The sequence below is a fragment of the Adiantum capillus-veneris genome, chromosome 23 (assembly GCF_014529385.1).
Source record: "Adiantum capillus-veneris isolate H3 chromosome 23, ASM1452938v2, whole genome shotgun sequence".
Lineage (NCBI taxonomy): Eukaryota > Viridiplantae > Streptophyta > Polypodiopsida > Polypodiales > Pteridaceae > Adiantum > Adiantum capillus-veneris.
Window position 1 is genome coordinate 56235828 of NC_140953.1, and position 11835 is coordinate 56247662.

The 11835-nt window shown below is 42.4% G+C and overlaps 1 protein-coding gene and 1 pseudogene across 1 annotated transcript; both read right to left on the reverse strand.

Moving 5' to 3' along the window:
- Window positions 1–301: 301 nt before the first annotated feature.
- LOC147427812 (uncharacterized) lies at window positions 302–1461 on the reverse strand. The gene has a single exon (XM_086497017.1). It carries the CDS (start codon window positions 1357–1359, stop codon window positions 805–807), a length of 555 nt encoding a protein of 184 aa, XP_086353143.1. The 5' UTR covers window positions 1360–1461; the 3' UTR covers window positions 302–804.
- An 8276-nt stretch (window positions 1462–9737) lies between these two features.
- Window positions 9738–10139, reverse strand: LOC147427813 (uncharacterized; annotated as a pseudogene).
- Window positions 10140–11835: the final 1696 nt, after the last annotated feature.

Below are 11835 nucleotides of genomic sequence, written 5' to 3' on the forward strand. Positions count from 1 at the left end.
AGATATCAAGAAAAAATCATGATTTTTTTTTCTCAATTTCTGCTAGATTTGTAATTTTTGGTTAAGATTGATGCCAGGAGCTTATCTTAAGGTGAGAATCAACTTTATTGATTTGAAATAGAAAATTGATATTCTTTCACACAGAGCAGGGGAAAATCGCAATTTTTCCCTCATACCCTAGCTATCCCAAGTATTTTGAGCCAATATTGGTACCAAAGGAAGTCTCCAAGGTAAGCAACACACCCGCACATCAAATATGGAATTAAGTCTCTATGCAAGAGGTAAGGCCAATTTCCATCTGAAAAGTAGGCTAAAAGTATTTTAAGTGATCCCTGGAACCATCAAAAGAGTAAGAGTGTAAACCTTGAAATTGCTTGCATAAGAGGACATTAAAGTGTCCCACGACATAATTTAAGGGTCCAATTATGAATCTGGCAAGGGTTCAAGAAGCATTTCTAGCTTCCTTCGTATGAAGACCATTTGTAAGAGGATGGTATAGGTATTTTGAGCGTACATTTTTCATTGCTTGTCCAGCTTTGTCTTTATCAGGGGTCATTTGTGCGGCAACATGTGTGAACTATAGATGGATAGAATCAAGATTATATTGGGACATGTTTTTACACAGGATGTTGTAGATTTTTGCATGCACTCGCTTTCATGAGCGTATTTTATGGAAGCAAGTGAAAAGGGTCAGTGTTGGCAAGAGGAGGCAATGTGCGCTGGTGGGGTATTTGAGGTAAATGGTGGGGGACACTTGTCCAGTCAAACTTTTATGTATATGCGTGGTGTTGTAGATCGTTAGAGCTAGAGGAAGTAGAGTTGGTGGTGGTAGAGGGCCAAGGTGGAGGTGGAGTTGAGGAAGGTGACAATGCCATAACCACGGGCGCCTCGGAAGTCCCCGGTGCCGCCCACGATGGCGATCTCGTTAGTGCCGGCGTTGATCAGGCCCTGGAGGCTGATGGTGCCCGCGAGAGAGCCGTCGTCATATGCGAGGACCTCCACCTCGACGCCGTGGAAGTCGGCGGTAGAGCTAGCCTGCACGGTGTAGCCACGCATGGATCCGAGGAGCCTGGATGCAGCGTCTGCACCTTGCGTGGCGTTGAAGGCGAAGAGCTGAGTCTGGCCGAAGGTGGAAACCGTGGCGGTTGTTGAGGAATGTGCAATAGGAGGGATGAGGATGCCCATGTCCGGCAAACCCAGCCCCACCTGCACGTAATACTCCAGGGGCGAGGGCATGATGCTCCATGAGGGCGCGCGTGCTGCAACCATGGCTCCCGGCCCTCCCATAGAACATGCGAACAACGAAATTGCGAACGCTAGGCGGATACCCTGCAAACTACCAAGTCCGGAAGCTACCATCCTTGTACGATCAGCCGACAGAGGTGAAGAGAAATGAAAGACGAGAGAGAGAGAGAGAGAGAGAGAGAGAGAGAGAGAGAGAGCTGAGTGCGTGGGTGTATGTAGCAGACTCTAAGCAGAGCGATATTAAGCTTCGGAAGATGTTCTGCGCTTCACAGATGATGGGGTTATATGGAAGACCCCGCCGAGGCTGCGACCGAGCTCGCCTCCAGCAGCCATCCTCCACGTGGAGGATGCGACTTTGACGTCGTCCACGGCTTGTATCTCATTCGCATACGGGTCTGTTCCCACACCTCACACATACTTTTGACCATGCACTTGCATGAGGCAGCAATACACCGTGATTATATCACGTCCCACCCGATTTTGATAACTCTAATTCTCACTACACTATTCATTTCTCAGTTCTAGTGTTGCATCTACCGCCCTTCCATTGTGAAAACATGTTGACCAATAAAAACGTCTCTGATTCTTGTTTTGATTGAGCACTGTGAACAACGCAATTAATGTTTCAACATGGTCTGCATACTTAGCATCTCCTAGCCTCAAAGTTATGGGAAACTTATATGCCAACTCACTCACTGGTGGTCCCACGTTCTCATTGTGCATAACCACTATCTTATGTTGTTTTTCATTCTTATGTTTGGAAACTTCTCTAATTATTTTGAGTGGTGAGAAGAAGAAGAAGAAGAGCATTTTAGTCTCCATCTCTGTGTACACGCTCTCTTGATGTGTGCATGTGCTCTTGCAAGAGCTCATGCTCTCCTCTATCTTTGACATTGTATGAGAGGTTGTTGTAGCTAAGATTGTAAGTGGCAAGCAAGAGTAGCAAAAGAATCATCTTTATTAAGGGTTTTTTCATTTCATTGCTCCCATGCTCCGAGATTTTTGAAGGCGGGAGTAGTGATTTTTTTAGGTACATCACTATCCTTAAAAGGCCTATTTTTTAGGGCTCCAAAATTCCTTTTAGGATGTATTTTGGTCTCCATTCTAAAGTAAGAAATATGCTAACTAAGATACATACTATGCTAAAAAACATATCAAGCATATACAAATTATTGTATGCTAATTACCATATACAACAATATGCTATCTATTTTTTATAGATGATAACTAGTATGTCAAGTATGTGGGCTAGTGTTTCCTTAAAATGGTTAGCTTGTTTAGAATGCTAATGAGGATGTACATACTATTAAATCTGGTATTGAAGTGCTATCTATCTTGTTGGTAGCAAAATCGAGGATATCAATGAACGACTTATTTATGCACGTAAAGTCATTTCTGGCAGTTCCCTTATGTAGACTGCCAGAATGCTTTGCTAGATTCTTACCAGACTTTTGCTAGTACTTGGAGACCTATGACCCAAGGAAATCCTAAAGTTGTCAAGTTTGATGCATTATGCACATTGCTATTGCAAGAATCACTTTCCAACAAAAACAGGACTAAATACTGTGCAATTGAACTGCCTTTATTGCTGCTAAAAAAACGTGGTAATGACAATGTAGCAACTTCTCATGGTTCCTATTTCTAATGCTTCTTCTGGCAGCAATTCATCTGGTAATTTTGGTGATAAGGGTAAAAAGAAGATGCGTTGCCATTATTGTAAAGCTATTGATCAACTTGATCAAGCAGTGTCCTAAGTTGAAGGCCAAAGCGGCTAAGAAGAAAGAGGTTGGTTGAGGACCGGATTTACATGGAGCCGGTTCCCCCCCTCCAAAAAGGCTTTGTATTATAGTTTCTCCCATCAAGGGAGATTTTTGTACAATACAATCTTTGTGTTCCTTGAAAAAACTCCTTGATGCAATGAAGATGGAAGCTTCATGCACCAAATTATGCTTGAAAAACACACATAGTGGACCTAGACTCAGTCCCAAGACCTCACACACCTTCAAAGATGGTGAGAGCTAGTAGGGAATGAGGAAAGATGAAGAGAAAGAAGATGTATCTTACGAGAAAGAAGTATTATCTTCACATAATCACTCTTATAGCATAGCTTAGCTTAGTAATTAGCATGGTAGAGGCGATGATCATGCCATTGAAGCTTGGCTCATGGTTGGATTTGCATTCCATAGCCAAGAGTTGTTGGTGTAGGCCTCTACGTGAAGTGCTTGCAGAAGGAGATGTAGTTCTTGCTTAATTCATCAGTTGTGTGTGTATGTAGCCAATGAGTTAGACTAATAATGCCAACTCTCTCTCTTCTTGGTCGACCCCTCTTCCCATTTGCTCTTGTTGGCTTCCCATTGGCTCCTGCAGAGCATAGCCAATAGCAATTAAGAAGCATAGTTGACAGTCTTGTGACAAGTGTTTCCCTTTCTCCTTTTGTGAGAGCTTTAGATAATTAAAATAGTTTATTTAAACTCTCATTGGACCTTTTAGTCTTTTGGCCAATAGGAATCAAGCAAGCCATTGGGCTACTTGATGCTCATTGGACCCTTGGTAGATTGTCCAATAGTCTTCTAGGGAGCTTAATTTCTATTAATTATTTTATCAAGCATTTTTAAATTGATTAGACTAATTTTACTATAGCCTAATTCTCATTGGTCCACCTCTATGGCCATCCAATAGAAAATTTGAGGGAAGATTGGGGGCAACTGGGCTAGGAGCCTGCCATGTGTCCATTATTTCCTTGTGTAAAGGGAGAGCTTGGGAGTGTGTGTGTGTGTGTGTGTTTCTCTCTCGTCCCCTACCTTTAGGGCTTGTCCCCTCCTTCCTAGGGATGTGCGAAGACTTTTTAGTCTTCCCATAACCATCCAATTTTCCCCACTTTTGGCCATTGGACTTTTTAATTAAATTTTGGAACCTTAGCCTAGTGAATTATTAATGGAGCTAGACCTTAGGTCTTTTCAGCTCAATTGATGCACATTCCTCTTTTTCAGCTTGTCCCCCTTTGGATCCCTATTTTCCCTCTTATGAATCCTTGTTGAGACCAGTATGGCAGCCTTACCAATATTGTAGCTTTTACTCCCCTGGTATCTCCCCATATTAAATGATCAGTTTAATATGAGAAAATCATTTGGGAGAATTAGATATTTGGGACATGACCTCTCTCTTGAAATCATAGTCGTCCTCAACTATGAGATAGAGAAGATAAAGCCTTGTCATTAGTGCGTTTGCTAGCGGGTAGAGGATCCCTATTTTACCCTACAACACCATTCCAGAATGGATGACTAGTCCATTTGGTGCTTGAGAGCCTTCGCTCGCAAGCATGTCTGTACATTAGTTCATATCAATCTTCCATAGTAGAGCGACAAGCTCTACTTGCTGTTCAGGAGACGTCGTCTCCATAAACATGATCTTATGCATGCATACTTATTAACATTTGTGCACAATAAAGAAAAAGAGAGTCTTATAAGACAAATTTTTTCTCATTTATACATATTTATATTTTCTTATTCTAGGGAATCATTGTAATCATTGAACAGGTTTACGTTATCCTTTAATTGTATGCCTTGCATCGATCTAGCATCTTCAAAAGGATAATTTGTAAATTTGATAAGATATCATAAGATACTCTTACCGCCTCTCAATATCTTGTCTTCATGTCGAAGAATGGACTCGAGCTGCAGCATCTCTTCTTGGTCCTCGATCTCCGATGGGTCTTCAATGGTTTCTTCTTGAGGTGGCTTTCCTTTGGAAGGCTTTAATAGGCTCACGTGGAAAGCATTGTGTAGGAGCCAATGGTTGGGAAACTTGAGCTGATAGGCCATCTCATTGATTGGCCTAAGAATCTAAAAGGGACCATAGTACCTTTTTGCTAACTTAGCATAGTACTTTTGGTGTCCCGTAGAATTCTTGCCCGTCCTGTGCCTTGGGAAACGTAAGCAAGACCCAATCATTTTGTTTAAAGGCTAGAGCTCTTATGTGCTTATCAGCAGTAGTCTTTTGCCTTTGCTGAGAGATGGATATAATATCCTTAATCTTTTGAAAAGATTCTTGCAGGTTCGGCTATATTCATCTGCCGCGACGATCTTCCCATGTACTTTGAGTAGTAGGGGACTTTTTTATCTTCCATCAATCATCTCAAGAGGTGATTTTCACGTGGAAGTATGTACATTGTTATTGCAAGCATACTTCAGTAAAGGTAAGTACTTCTCTATTGGGACTTTTGATCTACTTTTGTGACATAAGCTTTTAGTAGATCAAGAATTTTTAGTTTAGCTATTTCACTTTGGCCATCCATTTGCGTGTGATAGGCAGAAGAGAAGTTTAGCCTTGTACCTAAATTCTCAAAGAGACGCTTCCAGAAATTACTGGTCATTCTAGGATCTCTACCCGACACTATGGATGTTGGCAAGCTGTGGTACTTGAAGATTTGTGATATAAAGAGGGTTTCCATTTGATGGGCCTTGATAGTCTTTTTGAAAGGTATAAAATGCACTTCTTTGCTAAACCTGTCTACAATAGTCCATATTCTTGTATTCCCATGATAGACTTGGGCAATCCAAAGATAAAATCCATGGGTATTCTCTTGCATGGTGAATTAGCGACAGACAAAGGTTGAAGCAATCCAGGTTGCTTCCCTCTATCAATTTTTTTCTTTTGGCATATCATACATTTTGAAACATACTTTTGTACGTTTGCTTTCATGACAAGCCAATAGAAGTATGTTTGTATCCCTCTTAGGGTAGATTGAATCCCTCTATGCCCCGCATAAGAAGGAACATGCGATTCATACATTATTGTTGGAATTAGGGTTGCAGAGAAACGCACACAGCTTAGAGAATATGAAGGAAGCTCAAGGCACACAACTGAGAGTATAGTACTTAGTCTAAGATGGAAAGGTGGATAGCCCTAGAGTGATGGGCGTATATACAATGCGAGGGGGAAAAACCTCCTAAAGAGGGAAAAAATGCCCTGGCGGTCCTAGTGTGTTCACACACATCACTACCACATGTATATGGTAACAAATCCCCCCCCTGGAGTAATGCAGGTGAACGAGAGCTGGCACATGAGTAAAGGGAAGTCCCATGCCTTGAGGACATGATCAGTCCACAAAGGGGAGTAAGCCCAAAGCTTTGTAGAAAGCTTTGAGCTTCTCACGAGACAATGCCTTTGTGAAAAGATCTGCAAGGTTGTCCTGTGTTGGCACATACACCAAGCTGATCTCTCCTACTGAGAGCCTCTCATTGAAATAGTGGTAATGCACCTCAATGTGCTTTGTGCGAGCATGATAAATTGGGTTCCTCGCAACTTGCCAATGCGCTCTGACTGTTAGTGTAGATAGTGTTGGCAGTGTCATGTCCTACACCCAAATCAGTCATAAGGCATCTAGGCCATATATCACACTCATCCGTAGCTGTGAAGACTGTCCTATACTCAACCTCACAACTAGAAGTGGCCATAGTAGGTTGCTTCTTGATCAACCATGATATACATAACTACCAAGCATGATACAAAAACCACTTCTGGACATTTTCATGTCAAAACAACCAGCCCAATCTGAGTTTGAAAAATCATGTAAACTGGCGGCAATGATCTCCCCTTGGGATAAAACAAGCCAAGATGTAAAGTGCCAGTAAGGTAGCGGAAAATCCTCTCGATAGCTTGCCAATGCATTGACCCTGGTCTATGCATAAATCTGTTGACCTATGAGACTGCAAACTAAATATCCGGCCTCATGTTGCATACATAAATGAGGCATCCAACAGCAGCTTGGTGAAGAGTGACATTTGTAGGATCACCAACATCGTGAAGACTCAATTTTAAACCTGTTTCCATGGGAGTGGTAATAGGTGTGCAATCCTCAAGTCCAAACTTACATAGCAATGTCTCTATGTAACTTTTTTGACACAAGGCAATACCACCATCACACTGCTTAAATTAGAGTGTTACCAAACGACGAGCGAACATTCTCGAGCAAAGAAAAAACCGAGCGACTTTGCCATAAGCATTGAGACTTGTTATTGGTAGCAACACTATAAGAAGCAAAGGGATTGAATTCGATGGGTTATAAGAAGCAAAGGGATTGGTAGCAATACTATGGGTACCCAATGATTTGCCAATTTTGTTTTTTACTATTATACTATTCATTGAACCAAGATACTAAATAGATGTCTAAGTTTTGAAAACATGATGCACATTATCTCTTGAAACCAACAAGAATTGAGTTCAAACTAGAAGCCAATCAATTTCTTTTTTAAGATAAGCATAAAAATAATGTTATACAAATATATACCCACCTTTGAGTGCCATACCTAGGTAGGTTGAATGAGTAGTCTTGAGCACCATGCTTATTATCACCTTTGGTTATTACTTCTGATGAAGTCCTCTATTTGGAAATGACATGTTCTAGCCTCATATTTCATCTCCTCAAAGTCCTCTATTTGGAAATGACATGTTCTAGATATTTCATCTCCTCAAAGTTGAAGGATAGAATAAACTCAAGGGATAACACAACATCTTTCACAAACTCGGGAAGTCCTATATCAAGTTGGAGGCTCGTGATTGGAGCTAGCTCTCACCTATATTCTCTAGAGTAGTATCTCTCTTTGAAGACAACTAGAAATTACAAAATATGTCTACCTTCTTTTCATGTCGTATCCTATCAATATTGCAAGCACAACTTATGTTTTATGAGTTTTGCTCCCCATGCCGTGAAAGTACGCCCTTCCATAGGGAAGTGTAGATGCTACTTTTGAGTGCCTCTCTTTTGAAAGTGTAGTAGTCATTCAAATCATTACACTTCTTCTTTCATATTGCAATGAGCTGATTGGGAATCAGTTTGTGTATTTAGTGTGTGAAAGGAAGCAAGTTTGACTTTTAAAGACATAAAACAAAACATAAAATTTATTAAAAAATCAGCGATGCTAACATTTCTAAATAGAAAAGTATAGTGTAGGTTTCATAAACTTAGGGTGTTTACATACCTTGGTGCCTGCCAATCCCATCATTTTTCTTAGGTAAAGTGCCTTACGTGTCTGTTAGAATTCAAGTATAACAAAATAGGGCCCCATTGCAGTGACTTGCTGGTAACCTATTGGATAGTTTGTTTGGTTGATAGGAGGAAGGTCCCATATTCAAGTGTTTTAACTCTCAAAGCTATGGAATCCCTTTTTTTTGAGGACGAATTCAGAGGATGCCATGAGTAGCCAAATCGACAGAATGCTTGGTGCATTCGCGATGGTGGAACCCTATATGGAAGTGTGTAGAGTACCTAATACATCTTGCGAAAAGAGCTTAAAGCTTCCTCACTATATAATGATGAGAGGAAATTTAAATTAAGTTGACTATACATACGGGTAGAAATCTGTACCGGCATGGATGATTAAGTAGTGCAAATTGGGGAAAAACGCAAGCGCTCTCTCTCTCTCTCTCTCTCTCTCTCTCTCTCTCTCTCATAACACCAAACAACTGAATGAAAGTGCAACGTGTTCAAGACTCCAATAGAATTTTGTTTTTACTCATTTTTTTATATAATCAAATTCATAAAAAGATGTTGACCGAGCTACCTTATGACATCTAACTGCAAGCGCGGATCACTACATGCCTGTGTGTTGAGGGGGACTAAAGCACTAAACCTGCGCTACCTCATGACAGCTGCATGTACGCTACCTACCTTCAACGAGGATGCCCCTCTTACACATTACTCATGACACATACCAATGTCCAACACGAGGAGCTGACATGCTTATACATTACCTGCCAGCTCGACAACTCTAATACCCTCACCCCTCAGCCTGCCCTGCTACATATATAATTTGACACGGCTGGTAGCATGTTGTTTGTCATGGTCCTCTGAGCTCCCCTCGATATCTATAAGCTCATTGCGACCTGGATCTATACTAGCTGCTTCAAGATGATGCACTGCTCCCGGCCAATCATGACGGCACCTCACTCAATATGGATGGCGTTGTACCCCAGCAATATGCCGTTATGGCTGGAGCTCGTCCGACACATCCTTGCTTTGTAAACGTCCAAGATGAGGGTGCGCGTTGCACCCTCAAGAACGAAGCCAGGCTCCCTGCCCCACTTCAGCAGATGGACCCCCTCTGTGGTGCACGCACTCAGGCAATTCTATTGCCGAAGAGTCTAGCCTTGCAGAAGAGAGAAATGCAAGGATCCCACCCGCATTGCCTTTCACTACCTCAACAACCAGACTTATATATAACACCAACTCCTTGAAGCGTTTATGGTTACTTCAGCTGCATCGTCTCTCTCTGTCTGCAAGTCACAGAAACTCTCTCTCTCTCTCTCGCGCGCGCGCGCGCGCATGCTCATTAGTTTCGTGTTCACAGAGCAGCTCCAAATCCCCCAACAAAAACATCAAACAAGCATTATCAGCCCGAAGGTTCATGTTGAAGAGCCACGTCGCGAGGCACCATGATATATGACAAGCGTAAACATATAATTAGTAGCCCTGGCCCCCGCAAGCCACAGCATCATGCACCTTCGTTAATGACATCCAATGCTGGCATGCATTCTATGTACCGTGCAAGAGCAGGCAACAGCTCGTACGATCTCCAGGTTCCCAGACGTGGCAGATCCAGCTTGCACGAGCAGCAGCTCGTGATGCAAACTCTAGCTGCTCCTTGGACAACGATCAAATAGAGGCGCAGATCAGCAAAGCCTTATACTTGATCACTTGCAGATCAGCAAATCGTTTTGGAACACCATATTTCTAAGCTAGAACTTATACCTCAGGACACCTGCCTGTAGGCATCCGCGCCGGCGCGGATGGCTACATGCAGTTGAGGGGGAGGTAGACTAAAGCAGAAAGCCGCAATTCCTTGCCACTTGCATCCAAGCTGCTCGCTCAGTTGCGTAACTCTTGCCCAATACATACCAAGTTGTCAAAGCTCATGGAAAGCTGACACGGTGTAGAAAAAGATGTTGCCGAGCTACCTAATGACACCTGTCTGTAGTCGGCGCTGATGGGTACATGCAGACTAATTATGAAGAAACCCACAATTCTATGCCAAGCTACCTCATGGTACCTGCCTCTAGGCATCCGTGCCGGCGCGGGTGGCTACATGCAGTTGAGAGGGAGGGAGACTTATGTTAGCAAACTCAATAATACTGGTAGGTTTGTTATTAAACAGACAGAGAATGGATCCTTCTTTCGCAAATTGAAAGACTTCCACATTTTGATTGGTTTTCAAAAGTTTGACATGCATAGGGATTGAACTCGAATGCATAACCCATCGTTTCTAGTCCGATTAGGCTACCCACTCGGGAAATCATGGACGTTGATAGCAAAACCTGCATTGCATATATAAAAAAGGAAAGCTTGGTCATCATCTCCTCCACTTGGTCTACCTGGCGCAATGCGCATAGCTGTCCTGCTATCGATGAACACTCCTCCCTTCCCTACACGCTCATAGCCTCAAGCACCACTTGCCCCTTGACATCTCTATCCGCCTGCCTCCCTTGAACGCTCAGCCGCCAACTGATCCTCACCTTTTGCCTTTCCTCTTTAAACAAAATTGAGTATCCCCTCAAGATTCCCGCTGTTTCGACATTTTTCACAATCGAGGGCACATCCTGGTAGGTTCGTTATTTAACAGACGGAGAATGTGCAGAGATCCTTCTTTCGCATATTGAAAGGCTATCAAATTTCGATTGGTTTTCAAAAGTTTGACATGCATAGGGATCGAACTCGAGTACATAACCGATCGTTTCGTTTCTGATTAGGCTACCCACTCGGGTACTCGTGGATGCTGATAGCAAAACCTACATTGCATATATTAAAAAGGAAAGCTTGTTCATCGCCTCCTCCACTTGGGTCTGACTAGTGCAATGCGTATAGCGTCCTGCTATTGACAAACACTGCTGCCTCCCCTACACGCTGAGAGCCTCAGGCACCACTAGCCTTCTCCATCCGCCTGCCTCCCTTGCACGCTCAGCCGACAACTGACCCTCACCTTTTGCCTTTTCTCTTTAGAAAAAAGTGAGTATCCCCTCAAGATTCCCACTATTTCGACATTTTTCACAATCGAGGGCACATACTATTACCAAACTCAATAATACTAGCAAGTTACAAGTTGTCAAAGCTCATGACAGCTGACACGGTGTAAAAAAGATGCCTCAATCATCAATGAAGGAGTGTTGCCTTGTGTTGAACTTTTCATGACCTGCAACCCAATAATCCACGCTTTCTCATGTATAAGGGCAGTTTCGCATGCCCGGTAGCGAGGGTAAAGGTGAGGTACGCTAATCTGGACAACAATCTGGTAACTTGCAATTTTGGACCCATGGATGAAAATTACTAAATAGATAGGCCTCTCTTGAAGGAGTTACTTTTTGCTCCTACTATGGGAAGGGATTTTTATTTTTATTTTTTAATCTGCAAGGCCACATAACTTTGACTTCAAATCGGAAGTACATTAATAGGCTTATCAATATACCTTATAAAGATTTGTACTACTTGCTCCTAAAATCTTGCATTGGATTGTCATGCTTATGAGTTTCTATATCATGGTGCTCTAACTAATGGAAAAGGGTACAAGAAGAAGTAGCAATTAGGATGAATATGCAACT

Coding starts and splice junctions, on each gene's coding strand:
- LOC147427812 (XM_086497017.1), bottom strand. CDS start 1,359: ATGGTAGCTTCCGGACTTGGTAGTTTGCAGGGTATCCGCCTAGCGTTC.